This window comes from Misgurnus anguillicaudatus, chromosome 3 (genome assembly GCF_027580225.2).
Source record: "Misgurnus anguillicaudatus chromosome 3, ASM2758022v2, whole genome shotgun sequence".
NCBI lineage: Eukaryota > Metazoa > Chordata > Actinopteri > Cypriniformes > Cobitidae > Misgurnus > Misgurnus anguillicaudatus.
In genome coordinates this window covers 2,843,696-2,855,915 of record NC_073339.2, presented here as the reverse complement: position 1 = coordinate 2,855,915, position 12,220 = coordinate 2,843,696, and the positions used below count along the sequence as shown (strand labels likewise).

Here is a 12,220-nt window from a genome sequence, read left to right as displayed (position 1 = left end):
AAAACTTGCTAATAAAAAGTATAAAAGAGGATGTTTTTTGTTATACATTTTTACAATATTACTTGAAACAGTCTTTACTAACTGATGAAAGACTATTTATTATGAGCACTGAAAGTAATAATATTAATATACGTCATCAGTGCACAAGATAGGGCCTTAAAACATCAGCCAATCGCTGGCCCTCTGGCTTGTCAATCACTGCCATTACGTTCCTTGTGAGAGACGTGCGCACTCCAGTACCTTTACACAGGTGACACATGCGCAAAGCGCATGAACCTCCGTCGTTTGTTTTCATTGTCGCTCATTCTTTCCTCCTCAAATTTACACAATGGAAGAGAAAAAGCCAGAAGGAGGACGCAAAAAAAAGAGTGTTTTTGAAATCGCTGAGAAGAGGAGAAAAATGACAGAAGAACGTAATAAAACCAGAGTCGTTCTTGGAGAAACTTTTCAACGCTGGAGAGCAATGAAGGAACAGAGAGGTGTCAAGACAGACGCGCAGTTCGCAAAAATTCTTCTCGACAGGTAACGGTGATTATTCTTTCTTTGTAGAGTAATTATTGTTGTACTGTTATTCAGGTATATCGACGTTGTTCTTGTAAGTGTAAGTGACCAGTCTGCTGCATGCTAGATGAAATGGGAGTAGCGTTGACTGAGCTAACGTTACGTCTTATGTGTTTTATTATTATATCACCCCCAAAAAATCTCAGACTTACAGTGACTTAATCTCGTTGTAGTTATGATACTGTTACTTCAACCCCGCTTACACACCATTGGGTGAGCCCCCAGCCTCCAGCTGTGTCCACTATTTTGCCAGAGTCACTCGCAGATCGGTGAGCTTTATACACATTTGTCTCTTTTTTTTTGCTAACCAACTTTAATATGACGTTAGGACATATAAATGAATCGCATCAAACGTTGTAAACTTAATTTATGTTAATATTACAGAGATGCTGCTGATTTCTCTATGGGAGGAATTGAAAAGTTGGGCAGCAGTGTTAGTGAAGCTAAAGCTTCAGCTCAGTAGGTTAAACCAAGGTAACTATTGTTCAAGAAATGTACGTTGTTATTATATTATAGCAGTGTGAGTACATATATTGTGTTTGTTAGGTGTAAAACAAACGTACATCTGGATGACACTGATGTAGATGCTTTTAATAGCCTTCACAATTCAATGCAAGTATTATTCTTATAACAGAACCGAGGTTACGATAGTAACAGAGACGTTTTTCTGTGTTGTCACGCACCCACTGGAGGGCAAGAGAGCCCTATCTGCCATTGTTCGCAGGTTAAGAAGTGAGTAATTAGCCTAAATACTAAATAGTTTCTGTGGTAGTTCCACATTAAAGCGTCATGAAACACTAACCAACACTTTATTTAAGATGTTAACAGAGTTAATTGTGTTGCACATCATGGAAGATAATGTTAGTATCTGTTAATTTTAACATTAGGGGAAAACTACTTAATTTTTAGCTTTTATTTTGATATAACTCCATATCGTTTTAACGTCACAGCTGTGACATTGCAAAGCACTGTAGTAAATCTTTATTGTCTCATTATTATTATTATTATTATTATTATTATTATTATTATTATTATTATTATTATTATTTATGAGATGGTGTGTTCTTATCCAATGTGAAGATGTTTCGCTTTTGTGTGTGCGCGCGTGCATGTCCTCTATGCGGCCAAGTCAGCTGGGGGAGAGGGGGTCTGTATAGTAAAGTAAAATGTGAGTGCGCCATGACGCACACTCTGTAAACACGTTTGATGAGTTTTCCCCTCAACTGTGTCAAGGCTAAACTCACCATCAACTTTTTTCAAAATTTGCTCGGAAAAGCTACGGGAGGCAGGTAGACTTGGTCCTAGTCCTTTTCCTTCTAGACGGTGGGCCGAGGGGAGATTTTGTGTTTTAGACGGTCTGTGGTGAGGGATAACCCAGTTTTTTATATGCAACCGCTACGCTTTTCAACAAAGCAATTAAAAATTGTTGCCACTCCTAGGGGTTGAACCAACAAGTCGACAAGTTGACCTTAACTCTTTCAACGCCAGCATTTTTAAAAAAAAAGTTCCCAGCCAGCCCCAGCGTTTTTCATGATTTTCACCAAAGTTTAATGCCTTCCAGAAAATGTTCTTCTTTAAATATATAAACATACAATATACCAAATGAAAGAACAGACCCTCTGCTTTCGAACAAAACAACCCGATTCATCCTACCTTAAGTGGTTCTTTTGTAATCAGCTTTTGAATATGGGTAGGTTTCTGCAAAAACACCCCAGATAATTCCATTTTTGTGACGGACTTTTCATAGAGATCCCATTCAAAGCGATCTTTAAAACAAACACATAGGGCAATACTTCCGGGTTTAAAAAGTTGCGGAAGGGCGCCACCTTGTGGATAATAGCGGTGTTGCGGAAAGACGTAAAATCTCGTCATTGGCGGGGAAGCGTTTTCTCTTAATTGACGAGATATCTTGTCAATGGCGGTGAAAGAGTTAATGCAACGTCATGACGCTTTAAGCTTGACGTCAACTAGTCGCATTAATCACAATACTTTTTTTATTTATTGTTGCATTGTTAATGTTAAGTTGCAACATAGGAGCTGTATAATTTTAGCATTGTTATGCCGACATGCATCGATAAAAAAATGCTTTAAAATGGGAGTTATTGTTGCATTGTTAACGTTAAGTAGCAACATATGATTTGTATTACATTTTAAATTTAAGTTGCAACATAAGCTCTGTATAATAAGCATCTGTATTAATGTTCTGCTAATAAATTGTGGCATGTTGCAAAGCAGTCCCATCTCTTGTGTTTTGTATGATTGACATCGACTAGTCGACGTCAACTCGACTTTGTCATAACAGTCGACTTTAAATAATTTGAAGTCGTTCAACCCCTACCACTCACACACTTTGCACATTACTATAATATCGTTAACTTTCTCCAGGTTATTTTACAGACGAACAGAGCAAACAGCTACGCGTGGGGTCCGACGTTCATAACGTATTTGTTGCCTTCATCCAATAGCGTGCGTGGAAAGGTGCTGGTGTTGATGACGCGTTTGTCAAAACAATGGTGCATTTCGTGCCCAGGAAAGATTGAACTTGTTAACTAATTTTATTCACTTACGCTACATATTCAGTTTGACACAAAAATGTAAATTTAGAGATAACGTTGTCCGTTTTTACTGGTTTTATTTTATGTAACCGTATGCAATTTTATGTAACATGCAAAAACTTAGCCTTTCCATAATGGCATCATTAACATCAACAAGCCCAAACACCTGAACGATGTGAAACCGGTTAATTACCCATGTTAAGGGAACAGGTGGAACCAATATAATATGGAGAATGAGTTTTCACCACCAACCATTTCTCTTCAGTCAGAGATGTGGGGAAGGATGCAGAACATAAACCCATTTTTTTTTTGCACTTTTAGTGGTAGAGGCAGAGGATGGTGAGGCAACGCCAGTTAAAACACAGGGTCCGAGGTCTTTCGCCCGTGTTCTTCACACGTCCGAGCGGGCCCCACACCTGTTTCCAGTACAATGCATTATTTGCAAACATGAGAAGTATATTGTTCAGACACACAGCAGGAAAAGGTTAAAAGAAAAGTTAACACTGTGTGAAACACTCCATGCCGGGAAATTACTTCTTGCCGCTGAAGGGAGAAGGGATGAGTCTCTCCTTCTCCATATCAAAGACAGGGATTTGATGGCTAGTGAAGCACGGTATCACTTCACCTGCTATCGAGATTATACCCGGTTCCTCACCACACAAAAAATTGAAAGAACAGAAATGAACATATATGCAAATGGTTACAAACACTTCTGCAAAACGGTCATTGAAGAGAGGCTGGTAAAACAACGTGAAGTACTTCAACTATCAAAGCTGAATTTGCTTTTCAAAAAAACTGTGGAAGAAACCGAGGGAGTGAACATTGCAGCTTATAAGGCACACTCACTAAAAGCAAGACTTCACAAGTCTCATCCCTTCTTGAAATTCCTGAAAGCATCCACAACCTATCTTGTATATGTGGACAATCTGTCAGCTGACGAGATTGTGCATGAAGTTGCTTCCTCCTCATCTGAAGAAGTGAAGGAGAAATGACAATTGAAGGAGATATTGCAAAAGAAAATGCCACCAACACAGATGATTCTCTGATGTTTTATCATGCAGCGATGATTCTTAAAGAAATAATTCAAAAGACATCAATAAAATCACCAAAGCTTTCATGGCCTCCCACAGCACTGGAAATGCCCCGAGTGTAGTCTCTCACCAACCTTTTAACTTCATTGCATGGACATCAGGAATGTCATCACAACCATCAGATGAACATGTTGATGTCAGTTCAGAGGCCAGCAGAAAGATACTGTCCACTTGTCAAGACATTATTACCCTGGCAACCAGAGGGCACACACCCTTCAGCACACCAGCAGCTTCTTTTAGGTGACTTTTGTCGACACTGCATGTGATCAAGTCATTGAGAAAACAGCCAATCGTGACTCCAAGACAAAGACTTGAGACAAAGACTTGAAGATGACTAGGGCACATGTGTGCATCTATCTACACATGTGGGGAGTGGTGTGTGCGTGTTTGTGTGTTGGCTACTCCTGCAGAAGTAAATCTGGATGACATGTTTATGTAGATTATAATTCTGCTCTGTTTGATAGCCCAAGTTCTTTAACCGTTATACTTATTTTTATTAAATGCAGTTTTAACTTGAGTTATTAGCTCTCCGATTAGAATATTGGCTGCTTACTGACCTTTTTAACGTTATGTCAGATGTAACTGATAATTAAATGTATCTTAAACATCAACAGGTTTATGTGTGCCTTGAGTTTTGCAAAACAGTCTGAGGTAATTATTATCTGAGAACATACAGTGAAGCTGAAAAGTTGGGTACGCAATAACAAAGTGATTGGAGTTAACGTTAATGTTTAGTTTGTTAAATAATGTTGAAAATAATGTTGAAATATTCAATTCATGTAACAAGTTACGTTAACATTAAATGAATTGACCCTTCATTGCACTCAAAAAGGTAATATATTGTACAATTTCTGATAACATTATATTAATTTTTGCTGCTCTAGTTGTCTACCCACCCAAGCAGCTGTCTAAGTGTAGCTTGCCCACCAAGCATTTTCAAGCGCAGTAGGCACACCTGGCAAACTTACTGAAATACCACAGGAACAACCGGCTGGGGTGTGTCTGTCCTAAACGGAGGTGAAAGCGGGAGAAAATGAAGACGACACAGATAAATATTTTGTGTATGACCTAGAAGTATTTATTCAGCAATCAGCGGTAGAAGTTAATCTATACGGAACAGTCTACTTTACCCTACTTAAAATGACACTAACGCTTACATACGTTTAAACAAAACTGTGTACACAACAAACAATTTATGTAGATATCATATTCTAATTAAATGAATACTTACAATCACACCAAGAATGTCCTTGGCGATGGTCAATGTGCTGCCGCGCAACTCGTGTCTGATAGTTAACTCGTCCGTATAACAACTGTTGTAAATAAATAAACTACATCTAATTGATCAATAATAATCATATGTCAGTATCTTGCCGCCCTATTGGTTCGTCGCGTTTGCTTTCATATTAACAGGAAAGTTTTAACATTTTGGGGGAAAATGTGCAGTAAATGGGAGAGGCAACACTTTTCATATCGTGAGAATAAAACAACCGTCCCAACTTTAAAAATTCAGGTTCTCCCTCCATGGGGATCATCCATTTCAAAAAGTAGAGCAGATACAGACCCTCTGCCCACCGTATATTATCTTCAAACACGCTATTATTTAAACTACAACAGTTTTACTTGACCTTTGTTTAAAATGATTATAATATTTTATTTAATTTTTTCTGTAATACTGCTATTCTTAGTAAATCTTAATATTTCTTTCGCAACCAAACTGACAAACTACCCAATCAGAAGTACAATGGGGCGGGTCTTGCAAAGAGGGATTGAGATCCAGCTGTAAATCAGCTAAGATAATGAGCAGAGACGTCACATTGGAGAGTAGCAAGTAAACGTTGTTGGTAGGGCTGTGATGGATCACAAAACTCACGGTTCGGATTACATTACGTTTTTTTGATGCACAGATCAGATAATTTGTTGGATCCGCAAAAAAAAAGGGTGGGGAAAAATCTAATAACAAATAAAGAAATTACAAACATTTATAAAAAAGGAACAAAGTTGCCCATTAAGTAAGGTCTAAAATTAGCATTAGGTACAAAAATTGAATTGAATGAATAATAATTTTAATAAGTCTTTATTGTACAAATGAAATATTACTCTTATTTTTTAGAGCCATAGAAGTGATTTTCACTTTGTCTTGGGTTGTTTAATTAACATTAAAGAGGTTACTGTCTCTTTAAGAACAAATAAGCCCAGACTGGTTTCTGACTCTATAATTCACTTAAGACATAATGTTTTTATTAGAAAAATAATATTGTGAGATCATTTTGTGTGTATGTGCTCTGTCAAGAACAGAAAGATTGTATGTTGGCTTACCTTTTGAAACGCGTTTCTCCGTATATGCCCTACTGAGGGCACTTAAATGCGTGCACACCCACACACACAGGCGGTGGGCGAATTCCAAACGGCGTTTCAGGAAGAAGATGCAGCATAAACAGTGGCTTAAAAAAGTTGTTTTTCATTGCTCTCTTCAGCAAATGTATGTTAATGGACTACAGTATCCTGACAGGAGATGGACTGGACACATTTAACTGCATGTGCATACAGAAATCTGCTCCCTTTAGCGCCTTTTTGTGGTTAAATTGTTTTATATAACTTGAATGGTAACATTTGCAAGCCTTAGGGAAAGTTTATCATTTGCACGTGTTTCTATTTAAATTTGCATATTAATTCGCAAATCACATGCAAGCTGAACCACGTATTGTAATCCGTACAGATCACGCATCAACTGTGTCACAGTTACTGCGATCTGTCAGCAGGATGGAGAGTAATTTTATGAAGTCTGGCAAAGACTACCAGATTACTAAAAGAACTTGCCCTTATGAAAATTAACCATGTTTTTTTGTATTAAGTGTAGTAACCATGATATTTGGTGTATTGATTACAATTAACAAAACCATGGTTTTACTACAATAACCATGTCTTTTTCAACTGTAGTAAAACCATGTTTAATCTTGTAAGGGTGGTGCTGGCCGTGGATTAGGGCTGCAACAAATAATCAATCAAATTGATTATGAAATTGTCAATGCAGTTTTTCAGTTCTCTCAAGTCTTTACCGGACACATAATGTACACAAAACAATCTCAACATGTATTCTTCTAAAAAAAACTTTGTCTTAAAGTGAACATAATCAGTTAAGAAAGAAATCCAATTTGTGACATTAGGCTGTATTTGGCTCTGTGCAGAACTTGCTCTTAAAGCGAAAGTAGCCAATATTTTTCTGATCGAAAAATGTCCAAATTGTGATTGGAAAAAAACATTATGATCCAAACTGAGTTCTGTGACCCATTAAAGTTGTGAGTAGATCCTGTTTACAGATAAACAGTTGGCTATCATGGATATCCTGTTTTTTTCTAGAATTAAAAACATGAAGAATAGCAGAGCAAACATTTGGGCAGTGGCACTTGGTTTGTATTGTTGGTAAAATTTGACCCATGATGAAAATTAATTCTGTAACCCTGTGCTAAGCCCGCAATTTCAGGTGGCATTTTCTTATCTGTGAATTCAGAATCTAAAGAGCTGCCAGGAATTTTGATATTTTGTGAGCCCTGTGACGCACGCCAGTTTGCATATTTCAGTATAAAATAAACATGCATGGTAATTTTCTGTAAATGTAAGCTTGAATTTTAAACACAACTGAGCTCAGTTCCTCAGCCAAAATCATTATACATTACTGGGTTTAAAAATGTCATTGTTTTAAAATGGGGTATACATTTAAAACATTCAAAAGCAGTTTCTGTCACAGCGTGTCTGTGACCAACAATAATTTTAGGTACCCTGGACCCCATTATGTGCTAAATTATGTTTATGAAATTCAGTTTGTATTTAAAGCGATGTCAGTAATTTTTATAACAGTGTAACTATCAGGCATATAGACCCAAGAAACAAAAAATGTTGGATTAAATATTTACTGTACAGTCTTTCAGCTGGCACAAACTGTACTATAACTTTTTATTTATTCACTTTACAATGCGTCTAAATCTACTTTAGTTTCAGAAGTGCGCTGTGAAATTTTTTACTGTCATGTTAATCGTAATTATTTTTTTCTGTTTATTTTAGACCTGAATGTGAAGTTGGAAAGTTTTCAATCAAATAACATGGAGGAGAAACCTGATCATTTTATTCCTGGAGAAGAATCTCTGAGCTGCTTGAAGACTGAGATTTTGACATTTGAAGATTTTTGTACGTGCTCTCAATGTGGAAAAATATTCAATAGTCAGTTCGACCTTGATGCACACATGCAAATTCACGCTGAAGAAAGACCTTACAGTTGTGACCAGTGTGGAAAGACCTTCACTAGAAAGGCAAACTTGAATATGCACAAGAGAATCCACAATGAAGAAAAGCCTTACAGATGTGACCTGTGTGAACAGATCTTCCTTTATAAATCCCAATTTATTGCGCACAAGAGAACTCACACTGGAGAAAAGCCTTACATTTGTGAACTGTGTGAAAAGGGCTTCGCTTCTAAGTTTAGCCTTGATGTGCACAGGAGAACTCACACAGGAGAAAAGCCTTACGGATGTGACCTGTGTGGACAAACCTTCAATAGTAAGTCCTACCTTGCTGTGCACAAGAGAATTCACACTGGAGAAAAGCCTTATAGATGTGACCAGTGTGGTCGGACCTTCACTTTTAGTTGCCACCTTTCTGAGCACAAGAAAATTCACAATAGAGAAAAGCCTTACGGTTGTGACCTGTGTGGACAGACCTTCGGCTTTAAGTCCCACCTTACTGAGCACAGGATAATTCACACTAGAGAAAAGCCTTACAGTTGTGACCAGTGTGGACAGACCTTCATTCGTAGGTTTAGGCTTGATGTGCACAAAAGAATTCACGATGAAGAAAAACCTTAGAGACGTGACCATACTGTCTATGATAACACGGTATAATTTTTTAGATGATAAAAAGTGTCATCTCGTGATATTAATGATATAGTGACGCAATGACATATAGCGCATTTACGTTCCCGCACAGCAACAACACCTGAGAGCAAGAGCAGCATGTCAGCCACACCGTTGAGTACAAACATGCTGTGAAGGTCAACGAGGAGGAGATACTAGCAGCTGGTGATGTGCGGCACCAAAGTAAACAAGACTCAAACGAGCATCACTGGAGCATTCGCTAGTTGCACTCCATATGACAGCAAGAGTAAACGATGGATGGAAGTTACTGATGCGGCTACATATTGTTTGGCCAACTACGGGTAGAAAATATTTTTTCAAAGACATCCCTACCTATGATGCATGAAGCATGCCGCAACAAATTAGCTGCTACGCTATCATCAGTGGATTTTTTTTTTTGCCTCAACCTCTGTAACGACTGAGCCAGATCAGACACAAAATAACTACTTATATTTTATGAATATAACCACCAGACCCTCCCCGACCAGCAGGCCAGGGACCAGGGGTCTCTAACACCACCCCATACTGCTTTTAACACTCAGCAGAACCAGGCCTCTGGCCATTATGTCAACACATCAAGATGAAAGTTTTACGAGTTCTATTTAATCATGCATGTATTCACATATAAATGTATGAGGGAAATGTCTTAATCCATGATAAGATTAGAAATATTTGATTATGTTCTTGGTGTTTGTTATATCAGTATATTAACCCCAACTAGTTAAAAAGAATTTGATTTCCTGAATGATAAAGTGCATTATGTTTTGGAAACTCTTCTTCATATTATTTTTACAAAAACTCTTAAACATTTCCACCTCAACATCAAATCAAATTCCATATGCAAAACAGCTGGAAGGCAAAGTCGGTTAACTTTCCCTCTAAAAGTATGATCTCTGATTGGGTCAGACACCTCTTTAAGGGGTGACCTATTCACAGCTTAAAGACTCCTGCCTAAGAACCCACCCTAAGTTCTTATTTGAGTTCTTATGGGAGTTTTGTGTGTAGAGCATCGGGTCGTCTCTTAAGTTTTTCTTTCTGGATACATTTGAGTCTTTTCAGGACTTTCATGAGGATGCGAAAATAGACGTTTCCAGCGTACCTCCTAAGTTTGTGCCAGGCATGGCCTTGTCTTTTCATTTACCAAGGATCATCTGCATCAAGCTGGCTTTCTCTCTCATCAATCCTTTCAGCCAAGATCAACTGAAGCCTTATCAAACTACATCAGGACACTTTCTTTTAATGGCCAATACATGCAAGTATCATACTTAGTTAAAAGGGGATAATGATGCGTGATGCATCAGTGAAAAAGACTAAGGTGCATTCGCATTAGGTAACTGATGGTTCGTTTTAGGCTTTGATCTGCTGAATTACAAATACTACCATAACTTCATGGTTTATTCTTTTCTCTACTTAAACCTTTACCTTCATCTGTTTGAAGGTCGCAGTCTCCTAAGAGTCTCCACAAAGCGCCGCCTCATTTACAAATCTATTTATCCAATTAAAAGTACACAAAAACTTTTTGGATCAGCTCAAACTGTTAGTCGAACCTCTTAACTCCGCCCCCTGAGTACAGCAAACTAAAGTTCCACAGCAGAGCAGCTGAACGTCTTGCAACGGTAAATAAATATCTTGTTGTTTGAGTACAACGTTGTCTCTTTACAAAAGAAACACTTTTATGTCTATAACATAACGGTTTATATTTTATTGAATTGGCAACAGAGAGAGGGAGGGGCTAACATTATCATTTGAATTTTGCCAGCTAGTCAGAGTCAATATCCTATAAATAGCGTGTGCATACAATAATATTACATTTTTTATAATTGGCATTTTTGGCCAAACGTTTTTTTACAACAGGAAAAAGTAATGTGACTTAATGTGATACCGTCGTTTTAATGACCATCAAAGTGCACATTTCCACACATTTGCTGGTCAAAAACCTGGCTAACTGCATTTAACTTGAGTGATCCTCGTCGTCAGCTAAGTAAAATATATTTTTTAAGAAATTTCTTCGATTTATGATCTGCTGGTACACTTAATTCATTAACATTTAATTGTATATATGGTCACACATTTTGGATAATGTTACGATGTTAACATGCATACTTGCTCGCTAAAATTTTTTTTTAATGTAGTATTGTATACTGCCTGATTGTTTTCACATGTATAAACATAGTAAAACATGTTTTACTACAGTAATGTTGTAGTAACTTAAAACATTACAGAATCATCAGGTCCTTGTGTTTCTTTATATTTTATTCAATGTGTGTGTATTACTGTGTGTGTGTGTGTAATGTGTGTATTAATGTGTATATATAGTGGAAAGAGCTCAGGAAAAATTAAACTGCAACTGTACTTTTGATTTTTTTTTTATGTTTCATTGCTGGCTTATATTAAGGAAAGTGTAGTGCATGAAAGAGAACAACCAACCTTAGTGCACCTTCAAGAGACCATGCCCCCTGTTCCTCCACACAGTTTTTGCCAGGTAGGCACTAAATAAATATAACGCTTTTAAGACAATGATTATGTGCTATTCATTTGTGAAGGGGTTGGTGCCCTTTTTCAGTTTCAGCACATGCCCCTCAAAAGTTCTGTGCACGTCCCTGTAAATAGTTAAACCACTGCTCGGAGTACCGGCACTTTTATATTTTATATTTCTCTTGCATTCCTCCACCACGACTTCTCATTTTGCTGGTACTTTGCCACATGCGGCGCTGCGCAGACCGATCGGATTAGGACATCAGAGTATCACATGAGCATTTCGAAATGTTACAAAATGGTCCGCTTTTACCATTGCTTTTGTGGTACTCTGATGTCATATGCAGCACGTTCACAAAACCCATTTAGGGGACACCCTGGGACCTTTTTTGTTAGCTGGGAAGTGTTTTAAACCCAGATAGCATGCAAACCATTGAAACAATGTTAAAAACAGTTGATTTGTCAATGTTAACTGCATTGAATCAATATCAGGTTTGCACCCTCCATTAATATTGAAAAAAGTGTTTGCTTTAGTTGGGTCCTTGACTCTTGTTATTCACTAAGTTAAATCTTCCTTTTCTTTTTTTTTGTGTTCATGTGTGTTTCCGTAGAAACACGTGCATTGGAAAAG

General features: G+C 37.6%; 1 protein-coding gene across 1 annotated transcript in view; it reads left to right on the top strand.

The window, feature by feature from the left end:
• The window catches only part of LOC129445226 (uncharacterized), a 76,652-nt gene extending 65,346 nt beyond the window's left edge, over positions 1 to 11,306 (top strand). Inside the window, exon 8 of the mRNA XM_073860062.1 lies at positions 8,270 to 11,306. Within this exon, the coding sequence (XP_073716163.1) occupies positions 8,270 to 9,066 (797 nt within the window). The 3' untranslated portion in view covers positions 9,067 to 11,306. The remainder of the gene's footprint in view (positions 1 to 8,269) is intronic.
• The last annotated feature ends 914 nt before the right edge of the window (positions 11,307 to 12,220 follow it).